Genomic DNA, 24,955 nt, shown 5'->3' with positions numbered 1-24,955 from the left:
ACACCATGTACACAGTCATAAATTCCCTTTCAGGTTAAATCAAGCCCTGGAAATGATAATTTTTTTCTTTCCACAGGAATAACTTCATTGCTTTATGAATATGAAAAGGGAGGAAAGTGGTGATTAGAGTGAGGAATCCTATACAAAGTCTTCATGGGCCAATTACTTAACATGGAGAATGTTTTTCTACGTCATCTTTTTGTAAATATGGAAAGAAATGCAGATAACTTTATATCACAGCAATTAAATTATATTTTCAAAACTTGGGCCTCCCTGGTGGTGCAGGGGGTTGAGCACAGCACTGTGAAGCTATCTTCAGCCACTGTAGCACGAGTTTGATCCCCATCCAGCCAGGGAGCTACCCACATGGTGTAGCAGTGTATCTCGCTCACTGCTCCCCTCAGCAGTGTATTTCAGTGGATCTACTCCTCACTCTGTCTCTGGCGAGTCCTGTCACCCCCCGCACCTCTGGCCTGCACCCAAGTTCTTGTATGCATAAATAAATAAATCTTTAAAAAATTATATTTTCATAACTCTATGCACTTTGGGGTATGTTTATATTTCATTTAAAAAATATTATTAAAAGTGTTTAAGAATATCTGCAGATTTTTTTCTATTATTTTATTTTGAGAATATAATCTGATTTTTATTCCAGAGTATCATGAATTATGAAAACTGACTACCTGTTAGTCATAGAATTATTACCATATATGGATCTCACAAACCCTGAAAAGCAGCCTGCAAGAAGACCCACAGTCACAAGGCTCTATCCAGCAGCCAGCAACCCCAAGCCCCCAAGCAGAAGGGGATGCATAATAAGCACCACTCAAAGCAGCATGGCCCTGAAGGCAAAGAATAAGGAAAAGGAAAAACTTCTACAAATGACAACATGAGTCCTCAGGGAAACACTACATCACAGAAAGAGAACAAATCTTCAGAATACAACTTTAAATACAGGTTTCTCCTATCAGATACAGAATTTAAATTTGCCATTATAAGGAAATTTGAAGAACACAGAGAAAACACTGAAAATGAGATCAAAGATATGCAGGAAAATTCAGAAAAGACAAACAAATATCCTGAAAAATGGAAACAAGAACAGAAGTTTGAAAAGGACAAGAAAACAGAATTGTAGGATGTAAAAAGATCAGTAGTAGAGTTGAAAAATACTACATAAAGCTATGAAAGTAGAATAAACCAAATAGAAGAGCAAATCAGTGAACTTGAAGATGCAAATACACAAATAGGTAAGGTAGAAGAAGAAAAAAAGAAATGAAGCAAAGAAAAATGAATAAACACTTCAAGAACTGTCCAACTCCATGAGGAAAGGTAACATAAAAAAATGGTCTCCCAAAGGGGATGAAAGAGAGGAACAGAATACTTATTTAAATAATAATGGAAAACTTCCTGAACCCAGGGAAAGAAAGTAATATACAAATCCAGGAAGATGAAAGAACCCCTGGGTATAAAAACAAAATGAGACACATACCTAGACATATAGTAGTAAAACTTCCAAGAGGTCAAGCAAAGGAAGAACACTAAAGTTGGCAAGGGAGGAGAAATAGATAACCTACAAAGGAATCCTGATTAGGTTAACACTGAACTTCTCTCAATAAACACCATGGGCAAGGAAAGAATGGAACAAAGTGATAGAAAAGCTTAGAGATAAAAATTTCAGCCAAGAATGCTCTATTCTGCAAGGCTCAACATGAGCTATGATGAAGAAATAAAAGACTTCTCCTTCAATTTAAAAACTGAAGGAGTTTTCAAACAATATAACTCCTCTCCAATACATATTTAAAAAGAGAGTAATATCCACAAAGAACAGAACAAGGAAATAGGACCACAAGATTAAAGACTCTCATTTATCAACAATCACTCTAGATGTAAATGGACTAAACCAACCAACTAAAAGATATGATATCTCCTTGGATTAGGAAAGAGAATTAAACCTTTTGCTATCTCCATGAGATACACACCTCTAGGCTCCAAAGATAAACACAGACTTAAAATAAAGGATTGGAAAGCAATTCAACAAGTGAATGAAATCCAAAGAAAGGTGGAGACAGCCATAAACTTGTATCAGACAAAATAGACTCCAGTTAAATAAGGTAACAAGAGACAGGGATCAATACTATATAGTGATTAAGGGAGCAATACCACAGGAAGACATAACACTTATTGTAAACTCACCAGATGAAGGAACACCAAAATATATTAGGCAATTACTATCAATTCTGAAAACAAACATTTGGAAAATACATTTGTGGTAGAAGCCTTCACATCCAACACTCACCAATGGACACATCAATGAGACAGAGAATGAATAGTGACACAATATACTTAAACAAACAATTAGATCACATGGGCCTAACAGACATCTGTAGATTTAAAAAAAAAAAGCAGAATATATAATTTTCTCAAGCATACCTGGATATTCTACAGGATTGGTCACATATTGAATCACAAGACAAGTATCAATAAAGTCATGAAGACTGATAATATACCAAGTATCTTCTCTGACTATAAATATATCACATTAGAACTCCACTAAAAAAGAGAGCAGGGAAAATATCTAATATGTGGTGACTGAAAGATACATTACTGAAAGACTACTGGGTTAATAAAGAAATAAAAGAAGAAAAAATGCCTTAAGACAAATGACAATAACCTTCTAGAATTTATGGAACACAGCGAAAGCACTACCAAGAGGGAATATATATGCCCATATCAAGAAACAAAAAAAGAACTCAAGTAAATAATTTTAACTCTCTACCTGAGGGACTAGAAAAAGAACAAACAAAACCAAAGCCAGCAGGAAAAAGGTAATAATAAAAATCAGAGCAGAGATAAATGAGATAGAAATTAAAAGACAGTCAAAAACATTAATGAAATAAAAAACTGGTTCTTTGAAAATATAGGCAAAATTGCCAAAACTGTAGCTAGGCTCACTAAGAAAAAAGGGAGAAAACAACTAGAAAACTAAATAGCATCACAAATGAAAGAGAAGATGTTACAATAGACACTGCAAAAATGCAGAGGATAATGAGTCTACCATGAATGTTCATATGCTAACAAGTTCAATAATCTAGAAGAGATGGGCAAATTCTTAGAATTATACAATCACCAAAACCTGAACAGGGAAAAAACAGAGAATCTGAATAAACCAATAATGAGCAAGGAAATTGAAACAGTAATTAAAACTCTCCCAAAAAACAAAAGTCCAAGGCCACATGATTTTGCAAGTGAATTCCACCCAACTTCTAAAGATGAACTAAATATGTATCCTGATCAAACTCTTCCAAAAAATTAAGGACGAAGGAATACCTCTAAACACATTTTATAAGGCCAACATTACCCTAATACCAAAACAAAACAATGACAACACCCAAAAAAGAAATTTATAGATTAATTTCCCTAAAGAACACAGATGCAAAACTCCTCAATAATCGCAGGGACACAAGGATGTTTCAACATCTGAAAATCAGTCCACATAATTTAATAAATCAACAAAAAGAAAGATATGGTAATATCAATACATGCCAAAAAAGCATTTCGTAAGACTCAACATCCATTTATGATGAAAACCCTAAAAAATCCTGGGGATAAAAGGGACATATATTAATATAATAAAAGCCATATATTACAAACCTACATCTAGCATCATTCTCAATGGTGAAAAACTGAATGCCTTTCTACTGAAACCCAGTACAAGAGTAGGATGTCCATTCTCAACACTACTACTCAACATAATATTAGAAATCCTAGTTAGAGCAACTAAGCAAGAGAAAGATATAAAAAGGAATCCAAATTGGAAAAGAAGTAAAGCTATGATTATTAGCAGACAACATGATAACATATATAGAGAACCCTAACTCTTTTGAAAAATTAGTTAAAACAATAAATCAGTTCATCAAAGTGACATTACAAAATCAATACACAAAATCAGTTGCCTTCCTATATGAAAATGCTGGAGTGGTAGGTGAGCTATGGTGACCACCTGAGGGGGGCGATGCTGTATTTCCAGAATACTAGAAGAGGATGAAATTAAGAAAATGATCCTATCTACAATCATACCACACACACACTAACACAAAATACCTAGGAATAAACCTAACAGAGGTTGTGAAAGACCTAAACAAAGAAAACCATAACACATTGTTAAAATAATAGAGGAAGACACAAAGGATATTTGCTGCTCATGGACTGGAAGAATAAATATAGTCAAAATGGCCACCCTATCAATCCTATCAATATAGATTGAATGCACTGAAACAATATAGATTCAATGCATTCCCAATAAAAATCTCAATGACATTCTTCAAAAAAAAAAATGGAACAAACATTACTGAAATTCACTAGCAGCAATGAAAATAAAAGAAATTATAAACAATTTGGACTATATCAAACTAAAAAGCTTCTGCACAGCAAATCAAACTATAACTAAAACAAAGAGGCACCCTACTGAGTGGGCAAAAATATTTGCATACCATACATCTGACAAGGGACTGATACTGAATATCTACAAAGAACTCATACAGGGCTTCCCTGGTGGCACAGGTGGTTGAGTGCAGCGCTGTGAAACTGTCTGCAACCTCTGCAGTGCTGGTTCGATCTCCACTGGTGGCCACAGAGCAACCCACATGGCGTGGCAGACCTCTCCTGTCTCACCAGCTGCTCCCCTCAGCAGTGTATTTTGGTCATTCTGCCTGTTCTGTTTCCCACTCTGTCTCTGGTGAATCCTCTCACTCTCCCACGCATCTGGCCTGTACCCTGGTTCTTGTATAAATAAAATAAATCTTTAAAAAAAAAAAGAACTCATACAATTCAACAAAAAGAAAACCAATAACCCAATTAAAAAAAATGGGCAGAAGAGCTACAGATCATCAGTCAACAGGCACATGAAAGACAAATACAGATGGTGTCACTTGTGTGTGGAATATAGTGAAACCAAACAAAGGGTCAGACAAAGAAAAACTTAAAAACCAACACTTTAACGCTGGTCATAGAACTGAGGGAGTCAAAGTGGGAGTGTGTGTGGTTGGGGGGTTGACAACAGTATGGGAAGATAGCATACGTACTGTGGTTGAAGACATAGGTGCTGAAGTGGTAGGTGAGCTACGGTAACCACACCTGAGGGGGGAGATGCTGTATTTCCAAAATACTAAGGATGATGTAAACCAATGTTATTTCAATTAAAATAAAAAAAAAATTCCATATTAGAGAGTAAAAAAAAAATCTCAAGGAGTAGAGACATTTCAGATAATTTGCTCTTTTTTTTAAATCTGAGGTTCCCCCCCCCCAAAGGTTTATTTATTTATTTATTTATACAAGCACTGGGTACAGTCAGAGCACGGGAAGGTGAGAGAATTCACCAGAGCCAGAGCGGGGAGCAGAGGAGGCAGAAGGACCGAAGTACACTGCTGAGGGGAGCAGCGGGCGGCAGGAGAGGTCTGTGCGCCGTGTGGGACCCTCCTCAGGGGGCCGGGAGCAGCCGGGGATCGAACTGGCGCTGCAGAGGCCATGGGCAGCTTCGCAACCCAGCGTTCAACCGCTGCACCACTGGGGAGACCCTTAAATCTGAGTTTTTGACACGTGTATATGATGTGTGTGGAGATATATATATGTACATGTATATACATACATACATACTAATCAAAATTTTATTACAAAAATGAAGCCTTCTTAAGAATTTAAACAGTATAGAAGAAAATAGTGTATTATGTATAAGTTTCAGTTGGTAGGCCTGGAGCACTTCCTGACCCCTACCAGCCCCAAACACTCCTGGAAAAAGGAGGCCATAGTTCATGCAGGTGTATCTCTATATTTGCCCATTGAATAAGAGTTTTTGTCTTCTTAGTGAATGAAATTATTGCATAAATATATTGTTCTACTTTTCATTTCACTAAAACATCATAGACCTCTTTAAAGAATGCATTATTTACAGTGGTTATCTGCTTTAGAGTATGGATACACTGGAGCTTACATTATCCAGGTGATTGATTTCAGGTAGTTTGTTCATCTTTTCTATTTTCTAATATAACCAAGATCGTATGTGCATGTGGATGCATGTGTGGGAGTGTCTATGTTTATGCTGACCCACATTTGTAAGCATTCCTATAGAAAATTGAAATTGAAATTTCTGGGTCCAGGACATATCCTTTTAAATGCTAATAGCTACTGAGAATTTACCTTATGAATGGCTCATTCTCATTAATATTGGGCACTCAACTTTTTCATTCCTATCAGTTCAATGGAGGAGAAAAAGTATCTTGTTTTAACTTAAATTTCCTCAATTGTTTTAGGTCTTTCCTATGGTTTGGTAATAATTTTCTTTTTTTTTTTTTCATTTTTTATAGAGGCATGCTTTATTTATTTATTTATTTGTTTGTTTGTTTTGTTTATACATGCACTGGGTACAGTCAGAAGCGCGGGAGGGTGAGAGAATTCACCAGAGCCAGAGCGGGGAGCAGAGCAGGCAGAAGGACCGAAGTACACTGCTGAGGGGAGCAGTGGGCGGCAGGAGAGGTCTGCGCGCCATGTGGGACCCTCCTCCAGTGGCCGGGGAGCAGCCGGGGATTGAACCGGTGCCGCAGAGGCTGTGGGCAGCTTCGCAACCCAGCGCTCAACCGCTGCGCCACCGGGGAGGCCCAATAATTTTCTTTTTGATAATTATATTAATTCATTAGTACATTTGTAATTTTCTCACTTACTTGCAAGCAGTTTTTACATATAATGGCTACAAATCTTTTCTGTTACATGTGTTGTAAATATTTTCTCCTAGCTTGTCAGTTCTTTAAACTTTCTTGTGAGAGTCTCTATAGAAGACAGAAATTTTATGCCATCAGATGCTAAAACTAGTCAATGAAAACAGATGACTGAATTTTTCAAACATTTAGCTATTGGAAAATAGAAAGGATTCACTCTTTGGAACTACAAATACATTCCTAAGAGTGGTTCAGAGGGTTCTGAGAGTAAAAATTATAGTAAGCAGATAAGAGTGCTCTTGGGGCAAAGCATGATGATTTCCAGACCCCAATTCCTGTGCTACCAATTAACCTTTCCCTTGAAATAAGGGGGTTGCAATTGTATAGGGAATATAAAAATGAAATAAAAAAAAGTCACTCTAAGGCTGACAATGGGGCATGAGCAGTGACAGTGATGATGGTGATGATGGCATCTTTCTATTTTTATAGAAAATCTTCAAGAAATGCCAAGTTGGGCAGTAGAGTATTACAGAAAAAGAAGAAATTGTATGAGGTCTGTTGGTCTATTCCTTGATTCAATGAAGATTTGAACAGACTCATATTAAAGGCATGAAAATATGTACTATTTTTAAAGAACTCTCATGAAGTGTGGTTCTAACACCTTAGGTTCCCAATAGAACATTCATTTCTACTTGTGAAATACCATCCTCCATTTGGTCTTTCCTCCAGTAATATATCATTCTTCATAGAAACCCTATTTTCTAAACATTTGTTATTTTTAAGTTTCAGACATATGATTTAAACCCTTACAGACTTTATAATAGGGGGCAAGGGTTAAAGTCTAGGCCTATATATCAAGTCAAGTAAACACCTCGATGGCATTCAGAAAAGTTCCTATGCAGACTATTAGGATGTCACTGAAAGGGCTGAAGGCTGTTCACAAAACTCTGACATCACCTGAGTGGTTCATCTCCTCCCATAACCAGTGGCTGCACCTCCACCTCATGCCCTCAGTGCTATAATCTGCTGGGGCCACTGGAAACCACAGGCTCACCCTGTAGGCATCCTCTAACCTGAGTTGCTCCATTGGTTCAAGGGCAGTGAACTCAAGGCTGCATTTCCATGTTCTCTGTCCTCCTGAGCAGATATGGAAAATGTATGGGGACTATAATCAAGATGAAAATGCATACATTGTGCAAAAATGAAAAATGATATAAAAATGTATAAAATAAAATTAAAGAATCACATTGAAATAAAGTAAAAAAAAAAAGAAAATGATAGCCTTGCGGTATCTTACTCTTAATTTACTGCTCAGGGATACTTTTAAGGTGTTGAATATTCTTTAAAGACTGGTAAATTCTTTCCCAATCCTACAGAGGCCAAGAAGTGGGGGTTAAAATGGGTAGGGGTAGGAGATGGAATCTACATAGGCTGTAATTGCTTCAAGTTTTTGAACTGTTAGCATAAAAATACTCTTGGAGACATCACTGGTTGAATGAAAATTCACACTCCTTAAACACTATGTCAAGAGGGAAAATTCAGTGTGTGATACAAGAATGATTGCACAGCTTTATATTCAAAATACTAACCGGTAAGAGTTGTAAAAATTATGTATTTTGGATATTTTTCCCTTGGGGCGTATCGACTATTTCAAAATACCCTACAAAAAGTAGAGCAACAGAAGGAAAGAATCACCCCACAGAAATACCTAGATTTGGTATCACCTCCTGCTTTATCTTTCATTAAAAGCTCTTTGATGGTGGTCACTAGTTGGGGTGAGGGAGGCCCCTTCTGTGAATCTGAACCCTGTTAGTGCTCATTTTCTGCTTTGTTGATATAGTTCTAGAACAATGTCTTATTCTTCTATAGTATCCACAGCAGGTAGTACATGCCTGGCACAAAGTCAGTGTTCGTTTAGATAAATTGATGAAGAAATCCCTCTAAGGAGTTCCAATTGCCTAAAGAGTTTTAAATAGTGTTTAGAGTTTTACTAGAGAGTTTCATAATCTGTAACAATTATTTAACAATTATAACTGTAAGGCAGTGAGAACCATTGGTGGAAAAAAGAACTTCATGGTTACTGTAAGTTACCTTTATTCAGAATCCTATTCACATTCATATATTTACATACAACTTTTTTTTTTTAATTTATAGAGGCATGTTTTATTTATTTATTTATTTGTTTGTTTGTTTGTTTTTGTTTTATACATGCACTGGGTACAGTCAGAAGCGCGGGAGGGTGAGAGAATTCACAAGAGCCAGAGCGGGGAGCAGAGCAGGCAGAAGGACCAAAGTACACTGCTGAGGGGAGCAGCGGGCGGCAGGAGAGGTCTGCGCGCCATGTGGGACCCTCCTCCGGTGGCCGGGGAGCAGCCGGGATCGAACCGGCGCCGCAGAGGTCGCCGGCAGCTTCGCAACCCAGCGCTCAACCGCTGCGCCACCGGGGAGGCCCTACATACAACTTTTTGCATGAAAATAAAAATGGGAGATGATATCTATGATCTATGGGAGGAGAAGTAAAAGCAGAGAGCAGTCAGGACCCTCTGAGGATAAGAACCCCCAAACCCCGTTCCGCCCCCAGGGCACGCATGCTGACCTGAGTCCAAAGTCAGGTGCCTTTGATGGTACTGGTGGGCGAGACAATTAGATTGATTACGGTATCCCTATAGGTAAACACCATGAGTTCATGCAGCTAGAGTGACATCTTCTTAGTTTATCAAGGTCTAAGCCCAATACAACTTTTCACCATGCATTTTAGAACCCAGAGTTTCATGATCTTTTCAGAAAGAAAATTTAGCTAAATATAATCTGATCAAGGATGATTGAGCAGATTTTCTGGAAATACAACAGAGGAATAAGACCAATTACAAACCTTGAAAAAGTGTCTCCTTCTGCCATACTCTGTGGAAATACATATACATAAAACCATAAATCCCTTTACTGGATTCATTTAAAATCCACCTCACCCCACATTATTCCTTTAGGAAAGTGTATCAGAAAACAAATACAGCTGCACAAGTCTTATTCACAAGTTAAAAGCAGTGGTTTCAGAGTACTTCAAATTTGGCTGTCAGTCTGTCCATCTGTCTCACTTTGGTAACTCTCTCTGTATCCCTCGCAGTCACAGCTTTTCTTCCTAATGTCTACTCTTACTGCACTGGTGAGAACCAATAAACTACCCACATCCTGAGAAATACTTCTTTTCTTTAGGATGCTATTTTCAGTGACTTAATGGTGAAAAAATAGTACTCATGAGTTTAATAACAAGAGAATTTGGGGGGGAGGCTTTAGCTTCATGTATATTTGAGTCTTTGGAAAAATAAATCTTAAAGCAACAAACTTGTGTATTTATATAACATCTCCAACAGAAACAGACTGAAGATGAGAAGATGAAAAAGCCTAAAGTATATCTTCCTATAGAGGCCTCAGACCCTCCCTCCCAGGTAGACATAAATTCCTTCAGAGTTTTTAGTCTCAACTGTGCCCCCAAACAAAACTCTAAGAACAACCACAACAAACCTCAGAGAGCAGGCATCGCCCACTGCTGGGCTTCGGAAGTGTACCTTTTCTCAAGAACAGGTCTTTAAATGGGGCCTCCGTCAGTGTGCTGTTGCTTAGGTGCTCACGGAACATAATCAAATCCTCGGCAAGGGGAGTCCAGCCGTGACACAGTTCGCCCCCCTTCCCTGGTTCAAAGCATCCCTTTAGGTTCCACGATCTCCTCTCCAAGCAGCTCACAGCTGCGGCTACAGCCAGTGGAGAGTGTGACAGAAACTCCCACCGCCCCCTTACTATCTTCCCCCGTTCCCTCCCTCCCTCTCTCCTGTATCAGGGGGGCCCAACCCAGGTGCTAGACTCAAATGTGTGGTTCTGACCACAGATGCACAGACTTTGGCTCCCAATTACCAACTACTATCCACAGAAATCAGCAGCTCCCTGGCAGGACGCTGGTGGTGTCACAGAGCAGATACTATGTCCAAGTTCTTAAATTCTGTGAACAGCTGAACGCCTGGTGTCGTATATATGGCAATATACTGCCACGTTCGTTTACTCTGCATTTCTTGTGCTTGCCCTCCCAAGGGGCACAGGCAAACGGAATGCAGCAAGATCCATCACCTTGTTCTACCACATTCAGTAATCTTTTTAACAGGCAAATATCAAACCAGACAAGACAGAAAGGGGGAATCTGCAAATCTTACCACAGTATTCTTCCCTTGATTTCCACTGGAAGCTTTCAGAGTTGACGGAGAGAGAGCTTACCAGGCAGCTCCAGCAGGCAGGAGCGCTTAGCTGCTCCTGCTTTTCTACAGAGGGTCAGCTTCGAGAGAGTGTCCGGTTTGGAGTGCCCACAGCATCCGTCATGCCAGGAGCCAGGCAACTGGGTTGTCCTCTGGGCTCTCCTCTCCCCAAAATCTTTAACTGATGGGAGCAGCTCCCACAGTTCTTGCAGCTAAGCTCTGTTCTGGCAATTGGTAAACTCATAACCACAGCAGGAAATACTCACACTTTCCTCCCTCCCACTCTCCCTCCCTGACAGCTCTTCCCCTTTCTCTCTCTCACCTCTTCTCTCTTCCTCTCTTCCTCTCCCCTCACCTCTTTCGTTATTATTTCTCAATGCTAAATAGCGCAAATATACCACAGAGACTCCTGAAAAGTAGGACTCAAGATCTTACTGTGCAGGTTTATTTTGCAAGGTTCAGAAATGAAAAAAGATTTCTTAGGTAATAAGATAAGGTAATTCAAAGGCAGAGACATCTCTCAGGAGGGAGCTTTTTCCTGTTTAATTTTGTGCAAACACAGTCTCTTTCTCCCCTGAGGTCTAAACAGTTTGTTTGGAATGTATGTAAGATATCTCCAGTGCATTCCAACGCCCTGGGGCTATGTAAAGAGACTTAAGATCAGGCTGCCTCAGTGCTTTTCAGAAAAAATCACTGCGTGGCCACAGTGAGAGGGGCAATGTGTAATGATAATCTTGCAAATAACCTGCCCCATGCACTGCTCTGTACCCAGAATAGCCGTTGTTTTCCCTTATTTAGGGTAAACAGCAATGACACATGGGCCATAATAATAGTTTTGGCTGTAGGAGGAGTTGTCAAAGCAAAACTAAATGCTGTTGGTTACTACCAGCATTAGCAAGGAGTACAGTTACATCAGCAGCCAGGCCCCACGCATCACCTGGGGCCAACAGCAGTGTCTGGGCTTGATGTCATCATTACCTCATGCTCTAATTATTGGCAGTGGGGTCAGGAAAGGAAGAAAAGAATTGCCAAGAATTTTCAGAGATTTCATGTGGAGAAAAGAAACAGGAATTTTCAGCAAGAAAATTAGCAGTTGTGTGCGTTAGCAAGTGCTAATCAAGGCAACATTTTTTTTTTTCTTCCAGTAATTCCCCAAATGTAACTCTCCCCTTTTGTTTTATACTTTCCTCTGATTTTTTCTCAGATTCGCAGGGCTTGGTGTAGAGGGCGATTCTCAGGTGACTGGGTGGGCTGGAGCACAACCATATGCACTGGTGTCTCCCAGAGGAGAGTGGTTTCAGAAAGCAGTAGTTAGACTCCCTCTCCTGCTAGCCAGCAGGTCTTCAGCTCTGTCTCTGCAGCCCTGGCAGGGTGCTTGCCATCTGGGGAGGGCACTTTCTAGTCAGTTTATTCAGGATGACAGGATCCTCTGAAATCAAATCCTTAAAGAATATTTACAAGATTGCATATGATTGTCATGTAAGTCTGTTTTTGAAAATCAGGGATTTAAATTCTTTTTAAAAAAAAGATTTATTTATTTATTTATACAAGCACTGGGTACAGTCAGAGGGCAGGAGGGTGAGAGAATTCACCAGAGCCAGAGCAGGGAGCAGAGCAGGCAAAAGGACCGAAGTACACTGCTGAGGGGAGCAGTGGGCCGCAGGAGAAGTCTGGCGCCATGTGGGACTCTCCTCCGGTGGCCAGGGAGCAGCCGGGAATTGAACCAGTGCTGCTTCGCAACCCAGCGCTCAACCCCTGTGCCACCGGGGAGGAAAATCAGGGATTTAGTTAACATTGTGAGACCTAAAAGTCTGTTCTGTCATTTGTTAATACTTTCACTTTGAAATAGTTGCATATAATATACTCTTGGGCTTTGCCATTACTTAAAATGCATATTTAATGTACAAAAAAAAAATCACTATTTTTAATTTTTCATGGTTGCAGGGCATTCTACTCCACCTGTTGTGTGGCCAACTTTTATCACAAGTGACCCAAATAATCTCCTTGCTCATTCTGTTTATTCATTCTCACTGCTTAATCTCTTTAAAAATCACTTCAAAAACCTTTGACTTTACAGATGACAATTATTTTTAAAACACTGCCCACATCTTGCACAGGCACATCTGCTGTGCGTTCCTGGAGTGTGTGCTATGCTCCTGGTCCACAAGAGTGTCTGCCACAGCCCCTGACTTGTCTGGCGTGTGCTCTCAGGCTGCCTGGCTGACAGGGCAATGTCACCACTCTTCAGCACTCACTGAAGGGTTGTTGAGGCTCAGCCACCAGGTGGTGGTCTTAACTTTGAGCTTATTTCCTTTTAAGTACCATCTTGGTTTGAGGAGGATGCTTCAGGAAGAAAGAACAGGGGTCAGATGGTGGCCCAAGAGTTCATACACTGAAGACTTCTCATTGTAGTTGACCCTGATGGTATGCGGAATTCTGGGGCTTTTCTTTTCATTTATTTCAGAGAAAATGGCATCACACACAGCAGAAAGATGTGGGAAGAGACCTGTCTACTGAACAGAACAGAAAGTGGATAAAACATTTGCATTCAAGAGCTTTTTTTTTTTCCATGTCAGTAATTATGCATACTCAAAATGAGTGTTCTAATGAGCTGATTTTACTAACAGGGATTTTGTGTAGTAATAAAATATCTCAAAGGTGTACAAAATTTTTCTGTCTATAGCATAAGGCTTGGAAATGGTGCAAGGCAGGGTGGTCCAAAACAGATATCTTTTTAAATTTTTAAAATTTTTTTTATTTTTTACATCATTGTTCACTTTTTAATTTATTTATTTATTTATTTTTAAAAAAGATTTGTTTATTTATTTATACAAGCACTGGGTACAGTCAGAAGCGCGGGAGGGTGAGAGAATTCACCAGAGCCAGAGCGGGGAGCAGAGCAGGCAGAAGGACTGAAGTGCACTGCTGAGGGGAGGAGCGGGAGGCAGGAGAGGTCTGCGCGCCATGGGGGACCCTCCCCTGGTGGCCGTGGAGCAGCCGGGGATCGAACCGGTGTGCAGAGGCTGCGGGCAGCTTCACAACCCAGCGCTCAACCACTGCACCACTGGGGAGGTCCCATTGTTCATTTTTAAACAATATTTGCTTCCTCCCACCCCCTCAGGTGTAGTCCCCATAGAGTTTCACCAATGCACCCATGTACCATCACCTCAGTCCCCCGTGTTCCTCCCTCCCTACCTCTGATCCCGCTCCCTCCTCCTCCCCTGCAGTATGTCTCTGCTTTATAATTACAAGACAGATATCTTACAAGGGTCTGTTGAGAGCAGCAAGCTCATGGAGGGTCTCTGCCTTCACAAACTCCCTCTATCAATATCTTCAAAGTTTCCTCTTTAAATGCTTCAGTTCATTAATTCACTTGACAAATACTTAACAAAGTAGTTAAAGTTCCTAGGAGGAAATACACTGGACCATCAATGTAACTCAATGCATTCACTGCAGAGTTGAACTGGTCATAGGCTCCATGTGTAGGTAGTTGTTTATTAAGGAACTGAGCAACAAGGATGGCTTCTAATCAAGATTTGAATATGACAAGCTAAGGCCATTGGGAGTGTCAATGACATGAAAGGCCATAAGAGACCACAGGACAGGGATTTTAGCTCAGGGTTACTCAGAGTTCATAAACTTAAGAAACAATCTCCTGGTGCTCTGCTATACCAGAATGTCTTTCTATCACATATAACTTGGGTTATCTTTTAGCCTGGGCCAAACCTTGATTTGATCACCATGGGCTTTTCTATCTGTCCTGCCTCTTCCTCCACATGCACATGTCCTCAAAAGGTATCTCACTCATAACACACATTTTCACAGGTAAAGGCCACTTGGAGAGTTGGGAATATTTTTACCATGGTTACCCTGAAGAAAACCAGCATTTGTAAGACTATTAAAACTGCCTAGACATTGTAGGCAGTTTTAAGCATTTTAATCTTCATACCAAACCTTTGAGGTACATTTTTTTTTTTTATCCCACTTTACAGAGGAGGGAGCTGAGGCTCAGAGAGCGTGAACATTTTGTCAGAGGTAGGATTGTTACCAGAACCCAGCCACCTCAGTGGCAGGGGTCTGCAGCAGCAGTGGTGTTCTCTCACCCTGCTGCTCCACCACAAGTCAGTTAAGGCAGTTGCTCCTCAGAGCCCAACAACTGCCCTTTTGTCAGTTGTGGCAGTTGCTTCTCAGAGCCCTTCTATGCAGCTGAGTACTCCCTGTATTGTAGAATGGACCAATCAGATGTAAACTATGAGCTGATTGGTGCTAAATGGTCTAGTCAGCCACAGGATTGAAGATGGTCCAATCAGACTTGTGGACGGGGCACCCTGAAAGAGGATATAAGCCAAGATTGGAGGGACAGACTGTTCTAGCTGCTGAAGATTGAAAGAAGATGGTTCCAGCCTGCACAAGAAAGAGGGACAGATAGTTCCATTCTCTGAAGAAAAAGGGACAGATGGTTCCAGCCTCCGAAGGAAGAAGAAAGAAGGGGAAGACTTCCTGTTCCCCAAAGAAAGAAGAAAAGAAGCATCCAGCAGCGACCTCTGAGGAAGGAAGAGAGCCAAAGACCTATGCAGAGATGGCCTCTGGTCCTGTCTCTCCAAACAGGCCCTCGGCCTGGTATCTCAAAGAGCTGTTTGTTGTTGGTGTAGCCCAATAACTCACAAAGAGCTGTTAACATTTGGTGTCTCTGACACTGCGTTTGGGGGACCAGCAATGACCATCACTACTGGCCAGTGCTGTCCAGTACTCCTGGTAACTGGTGGCGACCATCACTGACACTAATCTGGGTGAGATAGCCAGCCACTTGTGGCTACAGTAAGCTCTTTGTAAAATAAACCCCATGGTTGTTCCTGGAGCTTGAGATCTCTTGCCATTGTGCAACACAGGTGAGAAACCACAAACAGTGGCCCATCCTCTTCTTGGGCACTGTCTTTCATTTGGTTATAGCCCATAGGCCCCTACTGTGTGGGTATTGTATTGTTATAGCCTGTGGTTTTGGTTTTTGGCCTTGAGGGGCTTTTTGGCACCTCTCCTATCTGAGAGCCTGGGCAGGTGGATAGGGCATTCTGGTCTATCCAGGTATCCCATCTTACCATCTTCCCTGCCTTGACTGCCCCTGTTTCAAAATGGCTGCAAAGAGGCAGGCTGGAAGTTAGGACAATGGGCAGTCTGATCTGGAAGCGCCTGTCCATCCACCTTACATTCTGCTCAACAGGAAGCAAACTCAGAATTATCCAAGAACCAATTAACTATAGAGTCCCCTGAAACTAACCAAAGGTTGTCAGCAAATTAACAAGGATGTAGTTTGCATTTTTTTTTAGCCTGATTGTCAGATTCCCTTTGGACACTAACTCACCTTAAAGATTCTGTATCTCTGCATGTTTCCAGAGGCTTTTGAGGCCATTTTACATGCTTCCCATGCCCTGAATGCAACTCCTGTGAAGAACTGATGTCCCTGTCCATTATACAGTCCCATCCACTGAGGTTTTTGACTATGTTGTAGAATTCAAATTTGAGATGAGATTTTCCACATAAAAATTAAGCCCTAGAATTTGGCCTTTAGAAAACAAAATAGGACATTTTGTTTGCTATGCTCAAAGTCATGAATGAATGTTTTAAAAGAATACAAGCTTTTATGTTCCTGCAGACTTAAAACAGTAATAGTTTGATATTTGTGGATATCAGCCTACTGCATGAATTAATTTACTAATATATTCTTAGTGCTTAATAAATGGCAACACAGGGCCTCTGTGGTGGCGCAGGGGTTAAATACACAGAGGTATCAAGCTATTGCCAGCCACTGCTGCACAAGCTTGATTCCCAGCCGGCCAGGGAGCAACACACATGGCACAGCAGATCTCTCCTGACTCGCCCACTGCTCCCCTCAGCAGTGTATTTCAGTCAGTCTGCCTGTTCTGCTCCCCATTCTCTGGTGAATCCTCTCACAACTCTGCAACTCTGGCCTACACCTCTGGCCTACACCCCAGTTCTTGTATGCATAAATAAATCTTTAAAAAAATGGCAACACAGGGCCTCCCCGGTGGCGCAGCGATTGAGCGCTGGGTTGCGAAGCTGCCCGCGGCCTCTGTGGCGCCGGTTCGATCCCCGGCTGCTCCCCGGCCACCGGAGGAGGGTCCCACATGGCGCGCAGACCTCTCCTGCCGCCCGCTGCTCCCCTCAGCAGTGTACTTCGGTCCTTCTGCCTGCTCTGCTCCCCGCTCTGGCTCTGGTGAATTCTCTCACCCTCCCACGCTTCTGACTGTGCCCAGTGCATGTATAAACAACAAAACAAACAAACAAACAAACAAATAAATAAAACATGCCTCTATAAAAAAAAAAAAAAAAAATCTAAAAAAAAAAAAAAAAATGGCAACACAGATTGCTATGTAAAAATATATTCTGCATATTCTTCGACCATAGTGCTTGCTACCCCATGGTTTGGAAGAAATGTCAGAAAACATAATTTTTCTTCTACTGTCTTTTGTATTTTTTGTTGTTCTTCTTTTTCTAGTTCCTCAAGATGAGAGAGAAGGTTTTTATTTGGGCTCTTTCTAGAGCTTGATATGGGCCTGTATTACTATATATTTCCTTCTTTGTAGTGCTTTTGCTAAGGCCCATGTGTTCTGTAATGTTACATCATTGTCATTTGTATTGAGGATTTTTTTGTTTCCTCCTTGATTCCTTTCTGAACCTGTAGTCTTTCAGTAGTGTGTTGTTCAGTCTCCATGTATTAGAGGGTCTCCATGAATTAGAGGTTTTCTATGCTTTTCTTTGGTAGCTGATTTCTAGTTTGACACTTTTCATGGTTGAGAAGAGACTTGGTAAGATTTCAGTACTCGTGAAATTGTTGATATTCATCTTGTGGCCCAATATATGTTCAATCCTAGAAAATGACCCATGTGTACTTGAAAAAAATGTATATTCTGTTTTTTTTTGGGGGGGGGCAGTGCAGGGTCCTATAGATATCTATTAGGTCCATGTGGTCATATTTCTTCTGTAAAGCTTATGTCCCTGCTCATTTTTTTTTTTTTTATAGAGGCATGTTTTATTATTTATTTATTTGTTTGTTTGTTTGTTTTGTTTATACATGCACTGGGTACAGTCAGAAGTGCGGGAGGGTGAGAGAATTCATCAGAGCCAGATGTCCCTGCTCATTTTTTGTCTTGTTGATTTGTCAACTGGTGAGGGTCAGGTATTCAAGTTTCCTACAACAAATATGTTTTTTCCCCAATGTCTATTTTCTGAGTTGATAGTAGTTGCCTAATGTATTTTGGTGCATCTTCATTTGGTGAGTATATATTGATGTTTGCTATGTTCTCCTGGTGCCTTGTTTGCTTAATCATAGTGTCCATGTACGTCTATCCCTGTTACTTTTTTTTTGTTTTAAATCTGATATTAGCATGGCTGTCCCTGCCTTCCTTTGGGTTGCATTCATTTGTAAAATTGTTTTCCAATCCTTTATTTTGAGTCTATGTTTGTCTTTGGTGCTCAGGTGTGTCTCATGGACATAGAAGAAGGTTGAAAAGTGTTTCCTTATCAAACAGATATTATTTATCTTTTAATTAGTTAGTTTAGTTTCATTTACATTAGGAGTGATTATTGATATATGAAAGTCCTTAGTTTTGTGGTTCTGTTTCCTTGTTCTGTTCTCTGTTGGGTGTTTCTCTCTTTTAATATTTCTTGAAGAGGAGTTCTATTGTTTGAAAACTCCTCAGTTTCTGCTTGTTTGAGAAGACCTTATTTCTTCTTCATATCTCATATTGAGCCTTGCAATAGAGTATTCTTGATTAGAAGTTTTTATCTGCAAGTTTTTCTATTACATTGTTCCATTATCTTCTTCTTCTTCTTCTTTTTTTTTTTTTTAAAGATTTATTTCTTTATTTATACAAGCACTGGGTACAGTCAGAAGCACGGGAGGGTGAGAGAATTCACCAGAGCCAGAGCAGGAAACAGAACAGGCAGACTGACGAAATACACTGCTGAGGGGAGCAGCGGGCACGGCAGGAGAGGTCTGTCATGCCATGTGGGACCCTCACTGGTGGCCAGGGATCGAATCAGCACTGCAGAGGCTGTAGGCAGCTTCTCAGCCCAGCGCTCAACCGCTGCACCACCAGGAGAGGCCCCCATTATCTTCTTGGCAGCAGTGTTTCTTCAGGGAAGTCTGTCAGGTAGGGCCCTGTATTGCCCAGTCTGGGGATTGTGCCTGTTTCTGAGGCACTGATAGGTTGTCCAGTGGTTTAGAGTGCTTTGAAGAGGGTGGATCAGTGTTGCTGATGTTGGATGAGAACTGTGCAGCCCAGATTGGGTTGTCCAGTGGCTCCTGAGGTTCTGCTGTCTGGGCCCAGGGTTGAGTGGGCTTCCCAGTGGGTGGTCAAGGGTCACTGGTGATGGGTGGGTCCTTGTGTGGCCCAGCCTAGAGCATTCACAGGCTCCCAAACTCCTCGTTTGGATTAAATGAGTAAAATGAAGCTTTGAGAATTGGTGACTTGTGCATACTACATATAGGAAATGAGAATTGGATCTAGTTCTGGGCCTAAGCAATTGCTACTCAACAGTGATTTTTTTTAACAATTTTAGTCAGTATGCAAGCATTTTGTCTGTAAAATCAGATGTTGCCCACTTGTGTTAAGGGAAGGGTTGAGCACCATAGGGCAGGTGCTCCCTATTATATTCCCACACGTGCTGAAGAGCTATTACAGACTCATCCATACTCTTCAGGAGAAACAGTAGGGGCTGACAATGTTGCCAGGACTCACAAGAACGCAAATATCACCAGTTATGTTAAAGTTATGTTAATAAAGCCTCTGTTGTTGAAATAGAATTTTTAGGATATTTGGCATTCTTTATAAAGACTTCTGGATAACATGTTAATAAAGGACTCTAATTTTGCCTTCTGGAAAAATTTAAGTGCCACGAATGTCATGAAGATGCCATCAATCTACTTCATGAATCTACCTTAATTCCTTTACATCCTGGGCATCCCTGCTTCCAAGAAAGCCAAGCTTCAAGAAAGTATAGCCCTGCCATGAAGAGTTCTGGAAACAGTTTTCCATTTTTTGTACGGGTTCTTCCAGCCAATCAACTGATTGCACTCCCAAACTCTTTCCCTATCAACAAGGGTTATTGGCGGTGTCTTTATAAAACTGACATGACATCATCAAGGGGAGGCTTTTTATCAGGTGGTAGAAATGATCTATGCTAGTCCTGTCATATATACACATTCTCTATAAAAGCACACTAAGTACTTGAATATCTAAAATTTAAATATAAATACTAAAGCAGAAAATTAAAATATTCAATGTGGCCATTCGGAATTAAAAAAAAATATATTATACTTCTCAAGTTAATCCAAAAGCTGGATGGCTGAATAGCCTTCCTAAATCATCCAGTTTCTAGATAGACTCAAGGAGGTGCAAGATGTTTGTAACTCCACTTTCAATAGCACTATACTTCAGGCAAACAATGCACATCTTCTTTTAAATAAATCATTTTATTTTGTATAATTCTTACATCATTTTTCATTTTTGCATAATGTATGCATTTTCATTTTGGTTATATTCCCCACACAATTCCCACCCCCCTTATTCTGACCCTAATCCCTCTTCTCCTCCTCCTACCCCTGACTGTAGTGTGTCTCTGGTCTATAGTTGCTTGTATATTTTGATTTTAATTTTATTGCTATTAATTTTTCCTGTGCCTTTATTTAGGTTTTCTAAAGTCTTGCTATGAATGAGACCACCTGGTATTTTTCTTTTTCTTTCTGGCTTATTTTGCTGAGCATGATCCCTTCCAGCTCCATCCATGTTGCTGCAAATGGCATGAGTTTATCTTTTTTGATTGCTCAGTAATATTCCATGGTGTATATATGTACCACATCTTCTTGATCCAGTCATCTATTTTTGGGCATTTGGGTTGTTTCCAAAACTTAGCTATTGTAAATAGTGCCGCTATAAACATAGGAGTGCAGGTGGCCTTTGGAATTAATGTTTCTGTGTTCTTTGGGTAAATACCTAGTAGAGGAGCTGCTGGATCATATGGAAGCTCTATCTTTAGTAGGTAAAGAAATCTCCACACAGCTCTCCATAGTGGTTAGACCATTTTGCCCTCCCACCAGCAATGCAGGACAGTTGCTTTTTCTCCACATCCTTGCCAACATTTGTTGTTGCTAGTTTTTTTTAATATGTGCCATTCTCACTGGTATAAGATGGCATCTCATTATAGTTTTGATTTGCATTTCCCTGATTACAAGTGATGTTGAACATTTTTTCATATGCCTGTTGGCCATTTGCATTTCATCTTAGAGAAGTTTCTTTTTAGCTCTTCTGCCCATTTTTTGACTGGATTATTTTCTTTGTTTTTGTGGAGTATCATCAGCTCCTTGTAGATTTTTGTGATCAGTCCTTTATCATTAGTGTTGTGTGCAAAAATTTTCTCCCAGTCGATGGGGTTTTCCTTTGTTTTGGTTATTGTCTCTTTTGTTGTGCAGAAGCTCTTTCATTTGATGTAGTCCCAGCTGTTTATCTTTGCTTTCACTATCACTGGTTTGGGTGATGTGTCTGTAGAGATATTTTTGAGGTGCAACAATGTACATTCTTGTGCACATACAGTGTATGGCAAACATATGTGGATATCCATATTTAGTATGTGTTGCTAAATTTTTGACCAATGCTGTGTTTGCTATTCTAGAAGATTCTAAGAGAGTGGCCCCTTTGCAATCAAGCATTTTTTGGATGATCTGAATGTGGAAGAGAGGTACACATTACTGGCTCTGGAATTTTGCTTTGTGTTGCTTACAAATTCCAGGACATGTCCAAATAGTTCTGTAGGGTAAGGAAAAATGTCAGGCTTTTCTGCCCTCCCGCCATCAGGATAGATGATGGATCCTTGCAGTCCCGAACGCATGCCTGATGGCGGGCACCTGGAATAGGGTGTGGGCATAGGTAGATGGGATTCACCTGGGCTAAGACTGTGCTTTTAAGGGTGGCGTCACGGGGATGCCAGTAGAAGCCAAAAGAGAAGCTGAGAAAGCAGCAGCAGAAGCCGAGAAAGAAGCAGAGAAGGCCAGAGAGCCAGATAGAGTGAAGACTTGTTGGGGGCTGGGAGGCCTGCCAGTCTCCTAGCCCCCCAGCCCCCCTACCTGCTGTGTACCTGCTAAATCCCAATAAAAGCCTGCAAAAAACCACTTAGGGTTCCAGGACTCCTCCTTTACCCGGTCTGCATGGGATCCCAGAAAACCTTCTAGGGCCAGTCCTGCCTTACAAGTTCCAAGACTTTTCAGTTTCTCACTTTGGGCAAAGCATTAATTTCTTCAAAAACTCAGAAAAAGTCACAGTATATTGCAAGGATTAAGTTACTGTACTGGAGCATATGCTAAGTCAAAAAATCACAGAAGAGCCATTGTAAGGGTCAGGAATGGACACGGTGCAGGTTTTCTAGGATCCAGCAGACCGGGTAAAGGAGGAGTCAGAGTCCTCAGTGGTTTTGCAGGCTTTTATGGGGATTACTAGGTACATGGCAGGCTGGGGGGCCGGGAGGCTGGCAGTTCTCCCAGCCCCCAGCAAATCTGCACTCTCTCTGGGCTCTCTGGCGTTCTCTGCTTCTGCTTCTTTGCTTCTCTCTCGGCTTCTCTTCGGCTTCTTGGCTTTTGCTCGGCTTCCCCGTGACGCCACCCTTAAGAGCCCAGGTGAATCCCATCTACCTATGCCCACACCCTACTCCAGGTGCCCGCCATCAGGCATGCATTCAGGACTGCAGGGTTCTGTCATCTATCCTAATGGCGGGAGGGCAGAAGAGCCTGATACCTTTTTCCTTACCCTACAGTCCACCCCCTCAGGGTTTTCTGCCATACAATTTTCTTAGCAAACATGAACAATGCAGCCATGGCCCACAAAAGCAAATACATCACAATATAACAACAAAATACAACAGAATACAAGTAAGTCCGGGCAGGGCCCCAACCTAGTGGCAAAAGACAATTATTGGTACCAGCAGATGAGCCACCAAATTTGCTGCCGAAGGCACTGCTCATACGAGGGAGGGGAATCACTCACGGCATCTACTGTAACACGCCAGGAGCCGTCAGGCTTCCTGACCTTCTCTGGCTGTAGTCTTGGCTACAAGCCACACACTGCATCCACCCCCAGGATGCACCCACTCTGGGATTGGCGATTCTATTTTGTTGGGGGTAATCGCCAACCCTCAGGGTTTCTGTCTGCAGTCGCTCCAACACTTGGCCTTCATAGCCACCAATGCGACTCACAGACCCCTGCTCTCAGGCCAACCCACTGCACAAGCACATGGGTCGGGGATCCAAACTCTATGTTCGCCTTGGGCTCCACCCCAAGCCACGTTCCCCACCCGTCCCCCAAGGACAGGTTCCTCAGCTCCTCACCCTCACTCAAGAACGAGCACGGCATCATCCACAGGTGATTTTACGAGACTCACTGGCCTTCAGCATACTCAGGCTGCTTAACAGCCACTCAGGGCTTCTCAACTTAGCATCAGCACCAGCTCTTGCCTTCTCAGTTGGCTTTTCTCCTCTGCCTAGCTGCTGGACACACACAGGCTGCTTTTGGCCATCAAGGCCCACTGGCCACCCCCAGATTCTCTAAAAAACATAACAGCTGCCAAGGTCCTCCACCTTCTGGAGGGATTGTCAGTCCAAGTCCATCAGTACAAGTCCATTAGGCCTCTCCCTGCCATCATCACTGGCGAGCTCCGAATCATGGTCCTCTCTTCCTGTTGATTCTTGCTGCCTCAGGGGTTGTTGGCTGGTCCTCTCGGGCATCTCTTCCTCCAGCTGAGGTCTTGTCCCGCAGCTCCCGGACGGTGTCTACCTTCTGTGCCGCCATGACGCTTCCACGTCGTCACAGGCAAACACAGTCTGTTACTCCTTAGTCCCTCCAGGTCTTCGGAGGGCTCTATACCCATCTGCATGGATTATCTTGCCGACTTACACCAATTGTAAGGGCCTGGAATGGACACGGTGCAGGTTTTCTAGGATCCAGTAGACTGGGTAAAGTTGGAGTCAGAGTCCTCAGTGGTTTTGCAGGCTTTTATGGGGATTACCAGGCTTTTATGGGGATTACATGGCAGGCAGGGGTGCTGGGGGGCTGGGAGGCTGGCAGTCCTCCCAGCCCCCAGCAAATCCTCACTCTCTCTGGTCTCTCTGGCGTTCTCTGCTTCTGCTTCTTTGCTTCTCTCTCGGCTTCTCTTCGGCTTCTTGGCTTCTGCTTGGCTTCCCCGTGACGCCGCCCTTAAAAGCCCAGGTGAATCCCTACTGCAGGTGCCCGCCATCAGGCATGCATTCGGGACTGCAGGGTTCTGTCATCTATCCTAATGGTGGGAGGACAGAAAAGCCTGATACCTTTTTCCTTACCCTACAGCCATATAATTATATTATGTTCTTATCTTTGGTACTAAGACTAGCCTTGCACATATATGCTTTTTAAAGACAATAATTACTGCTCTCTGGAGTTGGAGCTCCACTGAAAACATGAGGTCCATCCTCATTTATGGCAGCTCCAGAGCTGCATTTGGTAAATACTAATAAGCACTTATTATGTGTCAGTCACCATGAAGGGAAATAAGGAAAGCCAGGAACTGTGTTTGTACATGAGGTCTCTGGTTTATGCCTGAGCAAAATTGGTGGAGGAGTGAGACAGGTAAGACTCAGTGCAGCTCCCAGCAGAATGCTCAATGTGGAGCAGGTGAATGAATAAATGAATAACAGGCTGTCCTACAAGAGCAAATAAGAAGGGTGCTTAATTGAAATAGTAACAGTAGTAACAGCTAGCACTTACATAGCACATATTTGGTGCCCGACAGTATTCCAAAGCATTTTATTCATTTAATTAAGCCATTTAGTTCTTCTAATTATCATATGATGTATTATTGCATATGATAAACTAGTTATTATCACAGTTTTATAGATGTGATGACTGAGGCACAGAGAGGTTACGTGACTTGCCAACCTCATTCTACTATTCAGTGGCAGTGCCAAAGCTT

The 24,955-nt window shown here is 41.7% G+C and overlaps 1 protein-coding gene across 2 annotated transcripts in view; it reads right to left on the bottom strand.

The window, feature by feature from the left end:
* The window catches only part of LDLRAD4 (low density lipoprotein receptor class A domain containing 4), a gene marked incomplete at both ends in the record, with an annotated part of 57,995 nt that extends 47,655 nt beyond the window's left edge, over positions 1-10,340 (bottom strand). For both annotated transcript variants that reach the window (XM_084252033.1, XM_084252034.1), the window contains one exon: positions 10,271-10,340. In XM_084252033.1, the coding sequence (XP_084108159.1) occupies positions 10,271-10,340 (70 nt within the window). The remainder of the gene's footprint in view (positions 1-10,270) is intronic.
* Between the last annotated feature and the right edge of the window lie 14,615 nt (positions 10,341-24,955).

Source organism: Talpa europaea (genome assembly GCF_964194135.1).
Source record: "Talpa europaea genome assembly, chromosome: 13".
Taxonomy (NCBI): Eukaryota; Metazoa; Chordata; class Mammalia; order Eulipotyphla; family Talpidae; genus Talpa; species Talpa europaea.
This window is presented reverse-complemented; position numbering and strand designations above follow the sequence as displayed.